General features: G+C 40.7%; 1 protein-coding gene across 1 annotated transcript in view; it reads left to right on the top strand.

Moving 5' to 3' along the window:
- The window catches only part of ELMO1 (engulfment and cell motility 1), a 495,322-nt gene that overhangs the window by 54,131 nt on the left and 420,743 nt on the right, over nt 1-20,448 (top strand). The window contains exons 3-4 of the mRNA XM_082847008.1: nt 15,006-15,046; nt 16,269-16,341. Coding sequence (XP_082703134.1) covers nt 15,006-15,046; nt 16,269-16,341 — 114 coding nt within the window. The remainder of the gene's footprint in view (nt 1-15,005; nt 15,047-16,268; nt 16,342-20,448) is intronic.

Raw genomic sequence — 20,448 nt, 5'->3', positions numbered from 1 at the left:
AGTGAGACAGAGCCTTGAAAGCCGGGTTTCTTTGGGGCTGGACACTGGGAGAGGCAGGCTGGCCTGGTGCTTATGGGCATGGACTTTGGGTGGACTTATTTGGACTCAAAATCTGGGCTGCCACTAAGTGCTGTGTGACTGGGGACAAGCCTCCTGCTTTGTAAGGAAGAATTGTCAATATTTATACATCCTTCCTGGCATTGTGGGGATTCGGTGAGGTAATCACTCAGCGCCCTGCTTAATAATAGAAACCATTAGGAGCCAATTACGATTTTTTTCAGTCATACATAGAATAGAACAAGTTTCTTATGTTTCAAGCAAGGCTGGAACCAATAATACAAACTTTTCCTTAAATGCATTAAAGTTAGCTTTTCAGCCTGAAAACCCATAATTCCCAAGACATTTGAGTATTGAGAGCCTGGTGAACTAAAATGACAGTTGAGCTCCAAATAAAGAGTCTTGAATTCAGACGCAATCACACAGAATATACAATTTGAGTGTATTTAATACCACTGAACACTATGTTTAAAAATAGTTAAGATTGTAATTTTAATGTTATGTGTATTTTACCACAATAATAGTAATAAAAAATCCCATAGAATCAAGAAAATGAGACTGAATTTCTGGAAAGTGAAGCTCCAACCTTGCCCTGCAGAAATGAAAAGTCATGTAATTTTTCTGGACTGTTCTTTCCTGAGTGGTTGGATTACATCAGGATTTCTCAACTTCAGCACTATTGACATTTTTGACTGCATAATTCTGAGTTTTGAGGGCTGTCCTGTGCATTGTAGGATTTGAGCAGTATCCTGGCCTTTACCCACTAGTTGCCAGTAGCATTCCCTCCCCCAGTTGTGACAACCAAAAATGTCTCCAAACATCGCCAGTGTCCCCAGGGTGGGAGACAAATTTCCCCTTGTTAAGGATGGACTAAATCAGTGGCTCCCAAGCTTGGTTCTGCGTCTGAATTGCTTATGAAACGTATTGAACACACAGAGAGGATTATTTGTAGGTGTGGTTTGAGGCCTGGGAATTCCTGTTTTTTTCAAGCTCCATGGCGATACTGATGCTCTTGGACCCAGATTTAGAAATGACTGTCTCTACACCCCACTACATTTCTAGCTCTATCTGCTTGTGATATCTCTGGCTCCCTCAGTAACGTTTATGGAGTGCTTCAGTGCTTCCATCAGTAAAATGGTCCTAATGGTTCTTCACCTTTAATTACTCTACAGAGAGTATGAACATAACACCCTCAAGAGCTTCTTCTGTTCCACTTAAGAAAGCCTGGGTGTTGTTGCACCACAACTTTCTGTGCTGTCATAATCAGGTAGAATGATATTGGGACAGGAATAGTCATTGCTCATCTGATTTTTGCAACTCTTGGATTTGGTATTGTAACAGCTATTTCTTTTTTTTTAAATTTATTTATTTTAGTTTTGGCTGCTTTGGGTCTTTCCTGCTGCAAGCAGGCTTTCTCTAGTTGTGGCGAGTGGGGGGCTACTCTTCGTTGCGGTATTGTGGGCTTCTCATTACGGTGGCTTCTCTTGTTACGGAGCACGGGCTGTAGGCTCACGGGCTTCAGTAGCTGTGGCTCGCGGGCTCAGTAGTTGTGGCACATGGGATTAGTTGCTCCACAGCATGTGGGATCTTCCCGGACCAGGGCTCAAACCTGTGCCCCCTGCATTGGCAGGCGGATTCTTAACCACTGCGCCACCAGGGAAGCCCCTGTAACAACTATTTCTTAAACTTCCTTTACTATAAAGTGACCGAAGTACTTCCCTTTCTGGTTTTAGCTCTGTCCCTTTGTATGTGAGATTGTATGTAACTTCATAAAATCTTAGAGTTTGCCATGCTTTGGAAGAGAAAGACAGAAAACATATGTCTCCCTTCAGCTGAGAACCCAGTTTAATTGCACAGGAATGAACTCTAGTGTTCTGCTTTTTCTTCTGAAAATGAACTACAGATTTCAGTTTGCTTTCTGGGTAGGAAGGGGTGATAGTCTCCTCCATTCTATTTCCCTTCCCCAACTCTGTCACTAAGAGCACATTGGGTAACTCAGGACAGAGCCTTTTATCAACCGTGCTTTCTTGAGAGTTTGGTGACTAAGACATCTCGCATTTCTAGAACCTTTTGCGTGTGTCACACTTTGTACTTCATTTTCCTGTTAGGTCAACTGGCAGTTTGCGGAGAGGTATATAAATGTGTAGATTTCAGCATTAAGCAGGACTCTGGGTTCCCAGAAAAAGGTGTTTTGTTCTGCAGAAAGGCAGCTTGTACTTTGTCTCTAGGGGTATATAGACCTGTGCAGTGTGCCCAGAACTGCGAGGGAATGAGAGCAGCCTCAGGGAAAGAAAATATGTGCTCTTCTAGGTTGTTTTTTCTAGAATTTCCATCAGATGTACTTGCGGGTCCTCTAACTAAGTCAGCGGTACCAGCGTGGCACTGGACAGCCTCCCCTGCAGCTCCCAACGTCTCTCAAATAGCAAGTCCTGTGAAGGTTGCCTCCTAAATGGTTCTTGATTCTGTCCACCTTTTCTCCATCCTCGCTGCCACTGCTCTCGCTTGTCTCCACTTACCTCCTCAGCTGGCCTCCCGGTCACCTCTCTCACTTCCCCTCCGATGCATTCTCCCAGGCATTCTGCAGTGACTTTCCCGCCGCACTTAGAATAAATTCCAGACGTCCTTGCTGTGGTTATTAGGACCCTGCTATCCTCAGCTCTTGCCTACATCACCAGCTTTGCTTAGAGTCAATGTGGCTTCCCCCAAATTCCTCTGTCTTGGTTCTCATTACAATTGACTTTTTTCCTTTCATGAATGCATAGTTCTCAGAGCCTTTACAAATGTGATTTTTCTCTTAACTGGAAATTACCGCCCCTTCATTTCTCTGCTTATCTAACTCTTGTTCACTCTTCACCCCAGATGAAGAGTAAGCTGCTTAAAAGTCTTCAGATTTCTCAGATCAGACGAAGGCCCTTGTTGTATGCACTTGTAACATCCTATATGGCCCCACTTATTCATTGTGTGATGTTCTGCACGGGCCAAGTGTGTTCCCAGTGCCTAGGACAGGGCCTGATATGTGGTAAAATCATAATAATGTGAGCAAAGGAAATAGGTGAGGTTCGTACTTTTTCTGTCCTATGATGCAATTAAATATAATTATGAAAGGAGTGGCCCTGGTGAGAAGAACATCCCTTCCCTTGTTCCCACCATGCATTCTAAATATATTATTATATCTTATGAATTGACTTTATGAAGATCTATTTTTGTCCTTCCATCAAAGTCATCCATAATCAAAAGACAACCAAATGACTTTGAGATAAGCTGTATCAATTTTCAAAATGATTATAGACGGATCATTACCCTGGGACAAGTTTGTGGTGATCTATTTGCATTCATCAGCCTCGTCACCATAAGATGCTCATAATTTCCACTGTCGCTTCATTCTTGACCTCCTGACCCATGTAAACAACGACCTATCTGCTTACTTGTCATGCCCATCTAGATGTCCCTTGCACCTCAAACTCAACATATTCAAAACAGTCCTCATTGTTCCTTCCAACCCCAAGCCTGTGCAGTTTTGCTTTTCTTCATATTTTCCTTTTCTCAGTGACATAGGAACATACACCCAGTTTACTGAAGCTGAAATTACATGTCTTCCTAGACTCTTCTCTTTCCCTCAGCTTTTCTGTCCAGTCAGTTACCTCAGAAAACTTACCTGCATCTGGTCCCTCTTTGTCACACCTGCTGCTGCTGCTGCTGTTGGTGGCCCTATTCCCTCTGGTCAGTGTGGAGGAACATAGAGATCAAGGGAGGACTTAAAAATAAGTGTGTCATAGATCCTCAAAGGAAGAACTTTAGAAGAGAGAGACTAGTATCTACACAAACAGGAAATTATGCACACAAAGTAGGTAGACATAAATTGAGAATAGAGGAATATGAGAAAGAAACAATTAAAAATCTCAGAAATAAAAAATATACATATAGTAAGTAAAATGTAAAAAAAAAAACCTACAACAGGAAAAAAACAATAAAACATATAGAGTTACTCTACAGTGGATTTGGCTATAGAGAGAACCAGTAACTTGGAAGATGAAAATAAGAAATACATCCAGAATATATTCCAAAAGATAAGGAATGAAAAATATATATGAATGTGAAGTTGTGTTGAAAGGACACGTGAAGAAGTTCCATCCTATGTTTAATTGACAATCCTATTAATGAAGAACAAGAACGGAAGGAATGATGGAGAGGTGATATTTGAGGAGATCCTGGCTAATATCTTACCTTTCTGGAATTGAAAGAAGTTCCATAGGGGCTCTGGATTTGGCTGGTTGGATGGATAGAGGCTCTGCCATTAGGAGTTGTATGGACTTAATACTCTGTCTAAGAGTCATGAAAAATGGGAAGGTTTCTAAGCAGGGGAGTGACATGGTATGATTTGTACTTTTGGAAGGTCAAAATTTGAGAATTGTTTTGTGAAGGTAAAATGAAATAAGAGAGACTAGTTAGACAGCTCTTGCAATAGCCCAGGTGAGAAATGATTATTATGTCATGGCCTAGGATAGTGACAGAGGAGACAAAAAGAAGTCAGACATATGTCTCATCAAGACATATGAGAAGATTAAATTGACAGGAAATTGGTGATTGATTATACGTGGGAGGTAAGAGAGAGCAAAATGTTAAGGATGATAACGAGATTTCTTGTGAACAACTGGGCAAGTGTTGGTGACAGCTACCAAGATAGAAAACACTAGTGGAGGAATATTCAGGTGGAGTCGCATTCTTCATGGAACACTTACAAATGGGTACAGGAAAATACGAAAGCTTATCCATATGGTTGGACTTCCTTTCACATTTCCTTTGTGTTTTGATACACTGGCCAACTTGTCTCTTGGCCTCCAGTGTAATCACCTATCATTAGAAAATGCACATTTGATTGTGTCACTTTCCTGCTTAAAAACCTATGATGAGTCCAAACTGTCAAGAGTTAGACATCTTTGGCCTCCAGCTTGCCTTTCTAGCCACTTTCTCTCATTCACGCATATGACATTGTCAACTCCTCCATATGCAACATGAACATCCACTTACCGTGACTTTATGGGTGCCCTAAGTAATCCAAATAGCAACTATTTTTAATTGCTTCTCTGTACCCATGGGCAGAATAAAGAAGTTTAGAGAGTAACCTCTGAGGTTGACTTGGCAGGACTGAAGAAGAACAAACAACATGAAGGAGAGGGAAGACGTAACGTTGATTGCAAGATTATTTTCTGGCAGACCAGAAAAAGATGACTAAAAGTTGAAAAGTGAAAAAGAATTTTGGAGTAAGATTTGAATTTGAGGTTATGGAAGGATACACACTACAGTTAAAATGGCCTGAGACAGAAGGGGACTATGGAGAAGTCAGGGCTGGAGGTGTTGATTTGAGCATCAAAAGTGAGAAGAAAGTTGGAGCAGAGAGTTCTTCCCCTGGATATCAAAAGATTCAGTGTTGACTTGGGAGTTCATCATAATTTGTGTGGGTAGTCCATGAAGCAGGATCATCTACTATTCTCATTGAGCCTTAAATAACATTTTTCAAAAGCTCACTCTGTGCCAGGAATTAAGAGGCCCAGAATTTCATTGCCTTCCCCTCAGGTGTTAGCTCTGGGCCCTTGGGCTTGTTGTTGATGGTTGCTAGTACTCCAGATTTGGGACAGAGTTAAAGAGCAAGGGTTCTGGAATTATATAGATCTGGGTTCAAATTCTGGCTTTGCCCCTTATGCTGTGAGGCTTTGAGCAAGCTACTTAACATCTCCAGATACTCATACAGTTTTCTCATTTGTAATGTAGACTTAGTAACATCATCTTGTAGGGGATATATGGTAGTCACTCAATAAATAGTAGCTACTACTATTATCATTATTATCAGAAGGGCTAGCCAAGTGATGATAGATGATGAAAGTCTGGGTTGACGATATGTCAAAGGTAGGGGAGTTTTAGAAAGTGCATGAGGTTGTGGCCATTCTGTGGATATTCCAGACCCTTCCAGAAGAGCCTGTTTTATTGTTCTTTAAGGCTGTGGTTTAGCCTCAGGTTGCTGTGGTCGCATTCATGGGACATATATTTGAGACTTGGAAGCTCACTTCCTCCACTACTTGCTGGCAGATATCTCAGCACATCCATAAGCACTCTAGAAAGAAGGACGAATAGGCGTTAGTGCATCCACTCACAAAGTAAAGCAACTACATGGCAAAGTGAGACAAGTAGTAAAAGGGGGCAAAAAGCCCTACATGAAAAAAGTAAACTCACTTCTTAATACTCCCTTTGCCACTAGTTCCTCTTAGTATTCTTCGACAGTTGCCTTATACCCAATCTCAGTTTCTTCGCAGCTGATAAACCTTCATAATCCCGTGTTTAAATTGAACTTGAACTCTACTTTGCCTTCAGAGCTTATCTGGCTTTTTCATATCTACCCACCTGGTCTGATATCACCCTGTCCATCAGAGTCAGCAGTCATTTCTGTCTATCCTACCGAACCTGTCTGACTTTTTTACTTTCATACCATGCACATAAATACGATTGACCTTCCACATATGAACTTGACACAAATAAGGAGACTATTTCACAGGAGTGAAGACAGGCAAACCTTAAGACCTGAACTGAGTCACAGTGTGAATCACTCATTTCCACATAAAACAGGACACTTGACTCAAGGTGTGGTGGAATGAAATGGCCTGCCAGCCAGGCCCGAGTCATCTGGGAGTACTTCTTGGAAAAGACGGATATTAAGGAAGGTAGAGAGGGATATAGGAATTGGGAAATTTGTTGTTTTTGCTGCCTGAGATATTGAAATTTGGAAAAAGATTTTATATCCATAGCAACATTGATATTAGGACAATGTAAAATAGTCAAGGACAAGAAAGGAGACTCAGAAGAGATAACTGATGTGAGTAGGCCTTTATTTTTGCATTGTTCATCTCTACATTTCTGTCCTTTTCTAAAATTGCAGTTTCCCTTCCAACTGAAGGGGAACACAGTTTCTACTGAGTAGAAGTATATCACAATTCCTAAAAGAGAAAGAGGTGTTTCTATTCCTCTTTAACCCACTAATACGTGAGAGCACTAATTATTTTTTGTCTTTGCTCACTTACATAGTCGAGTGATGTTTATGATGCCAAGATTGTACTTTGTCTTGTTGAATCTAATATTTAATTATTTTCATGAAGCTTGAAGCAAATCATTTTTAGTAAACCATTTAGACACAAATCACTTGTCAAGAAAAAGGTGGCATAGCCTGTCATCTTTCAATTTTTAAAATTAATGTGATACATAGTTTTACTACTTTGGAGATGTAGTTGTGAGCTCCCCCCTTTGTCATTTCTGACAGTCACTGAAGTCTTGTGTCAGTGATTCACGTTGGAACTGTCGTCAAAATACTTGCTTTCCAAGAACCAGCTAAATTTGTCTCAGGAAAGTGTGGCTTTTGTCGTTAACTTTCAGATTATTTAGGCAGCTGTTAGGAAAACAGAATATGCATACACACCTCTCGGGACACATTGGATTCCTCCATATTAAAGATATATGGCTCAGAAGCATGGAGAGTAGTCATCGGGCTGAATGGAGGAGAAATAACGCTGTTGTAAAATGACTGGTGTCATTGACACAGTGTCAGGAGGCACCTCTGGGAACTAGAAGGGTTACTGCACATGAAATTTTCTCCAAGTCACATTCTAGGCTAAGTCGTAGTAAACATGCATATCCCTTCTCAGAGGTGTCCTGACATTTGGAAGCTGGGTTTCTTTTCTTTCTGGGCCAACATTACTCATAACTGCTGTGCAGAATATGTTCAATGAATTTCCATCTATAAAAGCAAAGTAAAATCCCAAGTGCTGTCTAACTGTCAAAATAAAGCAGCTGTCACATTCTTTTAAAGCACTAGAGAAAGGCTTTTTAATAGTCTGGGACCAAAAACTTTAAGTCTTTGTGGAAAATGGTTTTGCAATTACAGGGCTGTATGACAATGGCACGACGCGAGGGCAGCTGCGTGGTGGTGATGGGGGATTGCTCCTGTCTTCCTCTTGCTGTCGGTCTTCCATCTTTAGCTCCTGCCTGAGCTTCAGAGGCAGTCGGAAGAGACCAGAAGAAAGGGAAAGAAGCTAAAAGTTTGAAAAAAGAATTGTTCTTAATCAAAACATGTTCATTAATTGCACCCTTGTGGCCTAGCAGCCACTCGCTTGGGAGGTGACAGAGGTGTCTCAGAGGCAGTCTCTGCCTCCTAACGAGTATAAGCTAGTTAGCAGAAGAAAGGAAAATGAGTTGAAGAATAAAGAACAGGATGAGATGAGTGCCAAAGGCAGCACTGGGAGTTGGAGTCACTTTGGAAGAAGTTGGAAGAATTGGATACTCATTCATTCATGTATTTAATTTCTTTAACCAACTTGTAAAACAAAGTACCTGCAAAGCATGCAAGCAGGATTTAGGAGATGAAAGAACCTATTCATAGGTAACATTTATCCAGTGCCTTGCTGTGAACCAGGTGCAATGTCAAGGCTTTTACGTACATCCTCTCAGTTAATCTTCACTACCCTGCAATGTGCAAGATACAGAAAAGAAAATGGAAACATTGAGAGGAGAAGTAAGAAGCCTAAAGCTACAAAAGTAGGGACTGCAGAAGTTGGGGTTCAACCCCAGGAAGTCATTTTCTAAAGTCATTCAAGTGCTCATAGTTGGGGGAAGGTATAGAAAAGCTAGTTGGTAAAAATGCAGCATTCAAAATGCTTTGCTGGTGTCCCTTCACTTACTGTCATCTCATAAGCATTTTTCCCCTCATGTCTTTAAAAACGTTTGAAATACAGAAGATTTCAATGAAGCCAAGCTTTGTTTTGGGGATGATGCTCATTTTAGGACAGACCTGGGCCTGAGAAGTAGATGTCAGAGGTGGGAACTGCAGCCCACCATCCGTAGTTGCTGACAGGCGTGTATCACATCGGATGGGGAAGCTACCAGCCTCCATGGGCTGGTGTCAAGGCATCAGTGTGGGCAGCAGCAGACTTGAGAGCTCCGAGGTGAGCATTTGGCCTGGGTAATATCCGCAGGCCGGGTGCCCTGCCAATGGGCAGAAACAGATGGTTGAACAGGAACTGCTCAGCTCATCAGGGAGGGGACACTGATGAGGGACAGCAGCTGGGTCGTGTCCGGAGAACGTGCCTCAAGGCAGGTGGGACTCCACAACCTCCGAAATAAACAACTGGGGACTCCCAAGGATGTTTCTTCTTGGGGTTCTCTCATGCCTGAAAGCAGCCATGAGCTTTGGGTGGGAGAGTGATCTTTTTTTTTTTTTTTTTTAAGAGATGAAAGGGAGGCAGGGGGAGGATCTGGTTTACTGAGGAAGAAGATGAAGTGTTAATCTTGAAGGGGTGGCAGGACATCCACCAGGGGTTGTTGGGAATGGAGGACCAGACCTTAGAAGAAGGGTCACAGTGGGTGACATGGATTCAGGAATTTATGACACTGGCATTTCATTAAAGGCAGGAGAGAGTTTAGAAAGGAAAGTGAAGGATCAACATCTACTTTAAGGATTAGGTAGAAAGAGTAAATATTCTTTTCTCTCTCTAATCCTTAAAAAAATCCTTTTTTTTTTTCTTACCCAATTGCAGTAGGTTTAATAGTGGACCCCAAAAGGATGTCCAAGTCGTAACCCCCAGAATATGCAAAGGTGATCTTATTTGGAAAAAGGGTTTTTGCATATTTAATTGTGGATTTTGAGATGAGATCACCCTGGATTTAGGGTGGGCCCTAAATCCTCCTTATAAGAACAGGAGAGAAGACCATATGAGGACAGAGGCAGAGATGTAGATCACAAATGAATTGCTGGGGAATTTGGCCATTCTCAGGAATCTAGGTGATTTCATGTAAAGTAGATCAATCTTTTTGTACAGGAAATTTGCTTTCTGGACTTACTCTTTGATAAATTAAGTTGAATAAAGGAATTCTTTTGGAGAATAAGAGTAAAAATAAAAAGGGAGGAATAAATTCCCCCCCCCCCCGAAAAACAAAAAAAGCTTACCCCTTGAATAGAACTGTTGGCACATGGTACCTTTCCAATCAAATTCGGATGGAAATGCATACTTTGAAAAATAAAAATTTTTGCGCCATCATTAAGATTTTCCCAGATTAATATAAAGAGAAGAATTACTTTCTCATGCTGCAAGATGACCTCACCGTTGCTAAAGGGAACGGCGTAGAGAGTGCACATAATCCCCAGTCCCCTGCACAAGGAAATCTGGTAACTGTCTAACCCTCTGGGTTATCCTGAAACACATTCCTGCTCTTCCCTTCTCACTGCTGAGTCTGAGAAGGCAGTTTTGACCTTCAGAACAAAATGCTTAAGGGATTTAGTTACGATTTTTTTAAGTTATGAAAACATGCTCAGGCAATTAAAATAATTGTGCCTCAATATTCTACATCCAGATATATTCATGTCGAGTGTAGAATTTAGTTTTCATTCCTTTAGAGTTTATGGAATCAAAGGGAGAGGAACCAGTTTTCATCCTTTTAGATCAAATTTTCTTTTCTCCTGGGCTTTCATCTCAATGAGGTAAAAGGCAAATTATTCCGTGGGTCTACAAAAAGCTACCAAGGCATTGCACTTGTCACCCTACTTCCAAGTCATAGAGAACTGGGCAGATAGATAGAAACATCTTATGTAACCTGAACAAATGTTAACTAAAACATAGAGCCGACCTTTGGCTTAGAATTTAAGTCAGGCAAGGGGCTCACGTCAAATTGAGGGCTTTGTATAGGAAGTGAGAAAAGCACTGCTACCAGAAGAGTGTATTTGGGGTATCTCATTCAGTCCCTGTTTACAGGAGCAGTTCGTGCTTACCTGTGTGGCCTTGCTAATGGATGGAGACAATTATACCTGTTGAATTATACTCTTCATCCCCTGGCTGACTCAATGCTCTTCCAAACTGTGAATCACAGAGTGGTCTGTGAGGGGAGTAGTGACAACCTTCACATGTCTGAGCAGCTGCTTAGAGCCACCCCGCAGTGGTTTACCTGGTAGGAAGTGGGATGTGTGCTGATTAATCCAGGCTATCCTTCGAAATGGCTTACGTTTACAGTCAAGCCTTTTTTGTTTGTTTGTTTTGGAAAGGAAAGTTAGTGAATGTGTGGATTTTCCGTTTAACAGAAGTGCACTGAGTCTCCTCTGTGTACTGTGCAACTAGTACTGAGGGGTGGAGAAGGTTACAAAGATGAATTAAGGTGTCTTGTTCTCAAGGGACAAGAAGATAAGGCAGATATACTAAGTCCTTAGGAGTGATATATTTAATGTGCTAAGCACAGAGGGACTGATCTCTATCTGGGGAAATCAGGGACATCTCCTCAGAGGAGGTGTCATTGTTAGAGTTGGAACAGAAAGGAGGAGATGGACATTTTAACAAATGGCATTAAGTGAAAGTATGGGGGTGGGATTTTTTTGGATGAATCATCCGCTAATCCAGAAGCATGGGGAACGTGTACAACATTAGTAAAGCTTGACTGCTTGAGACCAGATTGTGGAAGGCCTTGCATGACAAGCTAAGGGATTTATACTGTATAGGTGATGGTCATGGAGGACCTATGAAGGCTACTGGAGCCAAAGAATGACATGAGTTAAGTTTGTGGGGAAAGCGTGATTTTGCCTAATTATAGTTAACGTGGGGATTGGAGACAAAGAAACTGGAGATGCAAAGACTTTTTTGCAAGGACCTGGCACCAAGATCCTGAGAACTCTTAACCAAAGGTGGTAGCAAGATCTGGAAAGGATTAAGGGGAGAGAGGTTGTGGAGGAAGGAATGATGGGACTCAGTGTCTTGTAAATATCCGTACGTCACGGAATAGAGAAGGCAAAGATAAGTTCCCTAGAAGTGTACATGCAAGAACTGCCAGAAATAGGCAAGGCAAGTGCAGGAACTAATGGAAGACAGGAATCTGAGTTTGATAGACCAGTGGAGCATTTGATTGGAAACTTACGGCAAGTAGTTAGTGCTAGTAATGATGGGCTGGTACTCAGGAAAGGCACTGGGGCTGAGGAAACAGAATTAAGGGTGATGGAATTGGGGTATGACTTATCTGGTAGGAGTTGGAAGGAGGAGTGTCAGGATTTTAAAAGAGTGGTTAGGAGGAGGTGAGAAATAATTATGTGAATGTCACAGAGGAAAATGCTACATCACCTGTAACAAATCAGAACTGGAGAGTGAAGAAATCAAGGTTCATGATGCTCCGGGCTGTAGTGGTGTCATAATAAGACACAGAAATCATGGCTGGGATGGAGGGAGTGTGGGGGCAGGGGCATGCTATTATTGGGGTAGATTGATGGGTAGGGAATGGTGAGAGTGATGATTTTTTGTTTGTATATTTAATAAAATGCTTGAAGGAGAGTTAACATGCTATTTCTAACAAACTGTCAGAGATTTGCAAGGGTGTTTGGGATCAGGCTATAGACTTGGGGCAGTTGAAATGAATGAGGAACTGACCAATTAAGTAAAAACAGAAGAGATAGGAACAGAAATTTGGAGTTAGGAAGCTAGAGATAAAAGAGAAATAATGAAAGATCTCTTGAATTTTATCGAAGGATTATTGATTATAACTGTAGGAGACTGAAGGAAATATAGCAGCTCTGGAAAGAGTGTTTCAAAAAGAAGGTAGTAATGATATTGTCAAATAAGGTGGGTGGATTAAGGGAGATGAGAATTGTGAAAAGTCAATGGAATTAGGTTTGGGCGGTGGAGCCAGTGTTTCATTGGAACAGATAAAGAATGGAGGAGACAGGTGTAGGAAGTGGGCCATGGGACCAGTCCTGTCCGTACATAACATTCGTTTTAACTGGTGAGGCTGCATTATGAGTGCATTATGTTCAGTTAACTATGGTTCCTTTTCCTCTGTGGTTTAAAGTTTTTCTTTAATCTTTCTCTATTAAATCTCTAAGATTTGTTCTTCCAGAGTCTTTACTCCTTTCATATATCCAACTTCAGAATGTTCTAGATATGACAGTTCTAGAAGCCCATAGACTTCTGTCTTTTCAAATTTGATTCTGAATCTATGAGTCAGACCTGAATTAAAATCCAAGAAATTCCTCTAAGTTACCTAGACTAAGAATTCTAATTCTGAAAGCTGTAATTTAAATGCTTTCTCCTACATCAATAGCAATACTTTCCTGGGCTGATCTGTCCTTTCAATGTAATTTAAGTCTGAAATCCAGCCCTGTTATTTATATTTCAGTTTTGAGGGTACAAGAAGTAAAATTAGGAGGGTAGGAGACCACTAGGTCCTCATGAAATACCGATAGCCTGGAGAAGCCACTGGCAACTGGAAGTGCAAAATCCTCATCTTATGGGAAAAGTTTTGTTTCTAAAGCTCCTTTGTCCTTTGGTTGTGAGAGCACATTTGCCCCTTGACTCACAGCCAGAGCCATAAACAATGGACATGTTCTTGCAAAGGTCTAGGAGTTGTGTAACCTGTAACCTCACTGTAGAACCCAATCTCCATTTCCAATCTTATTCTAAAGGAGACCAACTCAGAATGTCAGGAATACTTACCATCTTTCCACCCCTCAACAATTCTAGGTCCCTTTTCTGCCCACTGCATTTATAGTTGTAGGTTTAGTCATAGACCCTAGAGCTCCAGAGGGAGGGAGAGCATTGAAGGAACACTGAGGACTGCGTTGGAGCTTTTATCAGGGCCTAGAGGCCCTTCGAAAGGACTATGAAGAGTGCTCAGAACTAACGAAGAGGGCAGACATAGCAGCATCGGGTCCAAGGGCAAGGATGTAAAGAGGAAATCAAGGTCTTCTAGTGATGTGAGAGGGTAAGGAAGTGGAGCCCTAACCCTTTTTTTTAAATATTTTGCCCTTTGTTTTAATTCTCATTTAATTTAATTTAATTTAATTTAATTTAATTTAAAATTCTTACAACCGCCCTGAGGACTGGATAGGTCCTCTGCCCATTTTACAGGTAAGTTAGTTGAGGTTCAGCAAATTAAGGAAATTGTAGGTCTTACTGCAGAGAGGTTGACACAGCTAGGTTTTGAACTGAGTCTGCTTGATTCAGAATTCCTTCCCCCATAGGACAGTGCCCCTCAGAGGGACAGGAGGAAAACATGTTTAGATGCTTTTCTGTGGTTGTGTCTGAAAACCCAGGGCCATGTGTTGTATTTCTTTGATTTCTCTTCCCCATTTGTTTCTTGTCTGTAATGTGTTCCTTTGGTTGACACACTACTGCCCGTCCCAGGAGATAGCCAGGGTCTGTTTGCATCCAAAGCAGAAAGAGTTTCGACATCTCTGGGCGAGCTGTGTGTGTCTCTTCACTACATTCTTTCGATCTGGAGGCAGGCGGAGCACAGCTGTGGCTGTTAGGCCAAGAGCACAGCTGTAGTCAGCCGCCAGTTGACACCATGGCACATGGTGTCATGGTCCCATTACTTGAGTGTGCCCTGCTCAAGCCGCTGCGTGATTGGCATTTGCATGGGCCACAGTTGGGGGAAGAATTCTCTGCACTTTGTAGGAACAATGTCACCATGCTTCATATTCCATTTGCCTCATGTTCTCATAAAAATATGCCCCATCCAAGCTTGTTTGCATAAAATGAAACTGCTGGTTGCCCGATTCATGTACTACTCTTGAGGAATTCTGGTTATCATTTGACCTTATGGATTGTCATTGCCTGTGAGATCTTTGACCAAAGCTATGTTTCATCCTGATTTTAATGTGGCTAAGTTAAATATGATCTATGTTTTTTTCAATTAGCAATGTTAAAGTATAGAAAGAGTGACCACAAGGGTGATAAACCATTAATACAGTTGTGATGATGGCTGGTCGATTATTCCCTTGAGAAAAACAACACACTCACTGACACAACCAAGAATAGCATATGTAAATTCTTCTTACTTAGATATCTCTTTATTAGGCCTCTTCTTCTTCTTCTTCTTTTTTAATGTAAAATGATGAAATGAAACTGACACAAGGTATTTCCTTTTTTTCTATTTTACAGAAAAAACCACTGTCTGCAATAATAAAGGAAGTCTGTGATGGGTAAGTGTTACTCAGGATTTATCCGGGGAGCTCCAGTCCACAAATTGAAAGGCAAATAAAATATTCTTGAGCAATCATTAAATATTATTCACTAAGTCACTATTTGACCTGCCAAAAGACACCAAGAATTGCTATGTAAGATTTCCATGCCTTTTCAGCCAAAAAAATTATCACTGTTTCTCAAGGAATAGAAAGTGTAGAATGGCTGATATGTGGACACTGGAATTGATATTATTTATTTTGAAAAGTTGTGGTTCATTCATCCTGCTCACCCGGGAGCAGTGTAAGTTCCTGAGGTTAAGTACACACTTCATCTGGTATAAAATGAGAGGGCCACTCAGGTCCCTATAGAAGATAAAATAATTTAAAAGACAGGTCAATGGGTGGTTGTGCTGCCATGTGGAGTTCCACAATGATAGTGAACTTTCCTACTTCTCTGGGGTTGCTCTAACAATCCAAAGGAAAAGCACATTGATATGGAAGTTGCGTGAGGTTTTTTATTTTTAAAGCAGAAGTGTGAATAGAGTATTACCTGGAATTTATTTAAGACCTAAGATCCTTAATTGGAACGTTCCAAGCTACAGCAAGCATACCGATTGGGGACTGTAGACTACAGAGACAATTGAAATGTAACCATTATCAAAAATTTAAATTGCACTTATTTCCCTCTCTCTGCTCCACTCACTCCTTCATAATAGGGAGGAATGGAACTTTACATTTAAATACCCTTCCCTCAAAGCCATGAAGATAAAATGCCTAGGGCTTCCCTGGTGGCGCAGTGGTTGAGAGTCCGCCTGCCGATGCAGGGGACACAGGTTCGTGCCCCGGTCTGGGAGGATCCCACGTGCCGCGGAGCGGCTGGGCCCGTGAGCCATGGCCGCTGGGCCTGGGCGTCCGGAGCCTGTGCTCCGCAACGGGAGAGGCCACAGCAGTGAGAGGCCCGTGTACCACAAAAAAACAAACAAACAAAAAAGATAAAATGCCTAAAGGTGAGCAATAGGCTTGGAATAACACCTAGATGACCCACATCTGAAATGGTTGGTCTCAGGGTCATGAAAGGGGGGCTAATGCCATTTTGTTTTAGGAACTGCACTGTGGGTAACTTGGGTACTGGCTCAATTCCAATCATAGGGTGTTTATTTCATCTAACTCTATCAAACTATAAACAAGAAAATGCCCCTTTTTTGTTTTTTTCTGATCAGTTTATGCTTGTATTTTTCAGGTGGTCCCTTGCCAACCATGAATACTTTGCACTGCAGCATGCTGATAGTTCAAACTTCTATATCACAGAAAAGGTAGGTCAACCGCGTTATTTAATCTGGGACACTTATAGTTAAAGGAAATTAAAACATAAATGATGTTTCCTCTACTCAGGACTAAACATGCTGGTCTAAATTTTGCATCTCTACCATCCACAAAAATAGAGTCTGCAAAGCAAACAACTGCTACTTTAGTATTAACAAGGGGATATTTAGCCCATTCAAGAGTGAAGACCAAATATGTTTCTGCGTCCTGTTTTAGCAACAGCATTTGCCTTCTGACTGTGAATTTACTAATTATCTCTCTTTCTTATTGCTTGGTTAAAGCATTTATTTGATACTTAAGGACTTAGTCTAGCTTTTCTTTCTCAGAATTTTTTTTTCAGAATAACCTCTAAGCCCTGCTTAAAGTTATTGAAAGAATGACAAGAAACCATTTCGAAGGTGGCATTGTATAGGCACTGAGTGTTCTGTGGTTCTTGGGAACCTGCTTTCTTCTTGGGTGATTTTATCTCTTTAGGAAGCTTGGAGGAGAAGGAGGGAATTGTGAAGACTACAGTGGCTCTGGCAGCAAGTACAATGAATGTCTTAGATCCCTAATGAGAGAAAGGAAAACCAACATTTATTCAGCACCTACTATGTGCCAGGAACTGGGCCAAGCACATCACCTCTGTTTGTTGATTTTGTCCTCAAGACTAATCTGTGATGGAAACCACAGTGGCTTTGGTTAACAGATAAGAAACCGAATCATAGAAGTCAGATGGCTTGGCCAATATCTCAGGGGTAATAAACCACAGAAAAAAGTGCTTTATTCTTCTCAGATGGTCCCTGGAATTTTCATAACTGATCATGTTTTCTTCTGCACACTGATTGCCAGAGAGCTGAGAGTTAACAAGTGGACTAGATTTCCTGGCCTGTGTTGTATTTATTCCTTTTACTTGTTGCTTTGATTCATCCCGCAAACAGTTTTCTGTCTTTACTTCCCCCTTGCTTCGTTTTCTTCAGAATTTTTATTCCTTTTATATTTATATAATCTGCATGCTATTCTCGGTGAGATAAAGCGGATATAAATAAATAAAAGTTAAATGTTAGCAGTTGAATGTATTGTTGATACCCTTAAACAGAAGACTGTCTCATTTACCTTGGTTCACCTTTTAAAGGTAACTAAAATATTGTGACTTTGGGGGTATTATTGGAAAAGATTGGATGGCTGTCTACTATTTAGGATATAATATGAAAAAGTTTAAAAATTATTAAGTGATAAAATTATAGGACAACAGAAGTTATAATAGTGTTTTTCAAACATCACCATTTAATGGGTAGTGAAATCAATTTAGTGGGTGTTCATAGCATTAAAAATTGGAATATAATAGAGTAAAATAGGTCACAGTACGTCACCTGTGTTGTTTCTGAGAAACTTAGGTCACACACACACCTGTATATAATACTAGTATATTGTGCTAGTTTTTTACCCTAGGCTGTGCCCCAAAAGCCATTGAGTCACAGTTAACTCTGCCTTTGATTAACTGCATTGGCTTGTGTCCCCTGGTGGCTGTCCTGTCTTCTGTCATCATTCTCAGGAGACCTCAGTGTATTGGTGATTTTACTAAGGATGGAATTCTCAGACTAGAGAACATAAGCATCACAGGGAGAATCATTTAAAAATGTAGGTTTTTCAGATCGCAACCCCAGAGACTCAGAATGAGCAAGCCTTGGATATGGCCTAGGATTTTGCAGTTTAAGGGCCCTCTGTGGAATTCTGATGCAGGTACCCAGGGACTACTTGGAGGAACACTGCTCTGGGGCCACTTTTCTGAAGAGATGGGACCTGAGTGTCCCAGGCACTGTGCACTATGAACAGAGGTCAAGTGCTAAGTTTCATTTAGGAGGGTGTTTGTGTGCGGCCAATTCGTAGAATAATTTAAAAATTCATATACTATTTATGCTTTTACTCTAATTAACATTAATATCTAATTTTCTGATATTAACATTAATATCAGAAAATTCAAACTACTCAGAACAATGGGAAAATTATTATTTTATTGGGCATCCTAGTTATTTTCTGAGAGATCTTGTTTGGCCTGAGGAAATCCTGAATGTTGAATTTAAAGGAACTGCCACCTAAATCTGTCATCAATCTGTCTGTCTCTCTTCATTGGCCAGTAGTGAGGATTCTTCCTTTACTAAAAGTTTAGGGAATGAGGAGGCTCATTTTCCCAATTGCAGCTCTTTGTTTGTAAGTAAAATGTCATCACTCTTCCTCCTACAGCTGTCACAGAGCACAGTGTATGCATGTGACACAGAACGTGACACACAAAGGGCAGGAGATGGATCTTGAGTTCTGGGTCCACAGGGGCAAACCTGGGCCGCCTTCAGTCTGCGGTTAGGTCCATCTAGTTCTTTGCAAGTATTCTTAAAAATAGAGCCCATTTCCCCCCCTTTTTTTAAAGTAATGTATTTAGCATCATCTTGGTTACTTATAGCCCAGTGAGTTGTTAGGTGATATTTGTGTTACCGTGGTAACCGGTGACTAATTTTCGAAACTTGTGCATGTTCTTAGTTAATGACTTTCCCTTGTATGTGAGGTGGTCTCCCTTCTTCTGACACAGGTAAAATATCACCTGTAATTTTAAAGAAGAAAAATTCTCCAGCCCTGGCTGGACAAGCTAACATATTCTGTAACTGATAGATGCTTGTGATTCTCTACTAAGATCCTCAGGAAGGCACCTCCCCTGCTTTTCTCATGTTATCCAAGCCCATTTTCTGAAATTGTCTTCATTTGCTTATTGGGCCATTAACGTCTGTTTTTCATCGCAGGGGGTAAAAATGTCACATTGTTGAGCAGTGTTCAGCAGAAGCATGGCATGCAAATGCCTTAGAGAAAGTTAAGATTCAGCTATTTACAAGTTCAAATTCTGCCCCACAAACTTTCATATTTCAGGGTGATGTCTCAGACACAGAGAGAGAAAATACAAAATAAAAAGTGAATTGTGTATTTTTCAGCTTTACGGAGGTGTAATTGACAAACAAAATTGTAAGATATTTAAGCATATGTCATGGTCATTTGACATACATATACATTGTGAAAGGATTCCCATCCTGTTAATTAACATATCCATCATCGCTATTTATTTATTTGGTGAAAACATTTAAATTCTACTTTCATAGCAAATTTCAATTATACTATACAGTGCTATCAACTAAGTCACCATATTTTACATTAGATCCTGAGACGTAGTCATTTTATAACCTGAAATGTTGTACCCTTTTACTTACTTCTTTCTATTTCCCCCAACCCTACAGCCCCTGGCAACCATTTTTTCTACTCTCTGTTTCAATGAGTTTGACTTTCTTTTAAGATTCCACGGATAAGTGATTCCATGCAGTATTTGTCTTTCTCTGTCCGACTTGTTTCCCTTATCATGGTGCCCTCACGGTTCATCCATGTTGTTGCAAATGGCAGGATTTCCTTCCTTCTCATGGCTGAATAGTATTCTATTGTATATATCTACCACATCTTCTTTATCCCTTCATACGTTGACATCACTTCGGTTGTTTCCATATCTTGGCAGTTGTGAATAATGCTGCAGCGGATATGGGAATACAGATACCTCTTCGATATCCTGTTTTCATTTCCTTTGGATATATACCCAGAAGTGGGACGGTTGGATCCTTAGTGTAGTTCCATTTTTGATTTTTTGAGGAACCTTCATGCTGTTCTCCATAGTGCCTATACCAATTTATATTCCCACCGACAGTGTATGAGGGCTCTCTTTTCTTCACATCCTTACCAGCACTTATCTCTCTCTTTTTCTGTTTTTGATAATAACCATTCTAACAGGTGTGAGGCGATTTCTCATTATGGTTTTAATTTGCATGTCCCTGATGATTAGTGATGTTGATTAGTCATATACGTGTTGACTGTTTGTATGTCTTCTTTGGAAAAATGTCTATGCACTTTCTCTGCCCATTTTTTAAATTGGGCTTTTTTTTCTTTTCTTTCTATTGAATTGTGTGAGTTTGTTAACGTATTTTGGATATTGACCCCTTATCAGACATATGATTTGCAGATATTTCTCTCTTTTCCACATATTGCCTTTTCATTTTGTTGATGGTTTCCTTTGCTGTGCAGAAGCTTTTTAT

The sequence above is a fragment of the Leucopleurus acutus genome (genome assembly GCF_964270905.1).
Source record: "Leucopleurus acutus genome assembly, chromosome: 9".
In the NCBI taxonomy this organism is placed as follows: Eukaryota; Metazoa; Chordata; class Mammalia; order Artiodactyla; family Delphinidae; genus Leucopleurus; species Leucopleurus acutus.
The sequence above is the reverse complement of the archived record's forward strand: the minus strand, read 5'-3'. Positions and strand labels throughout refer to the sequence as shown.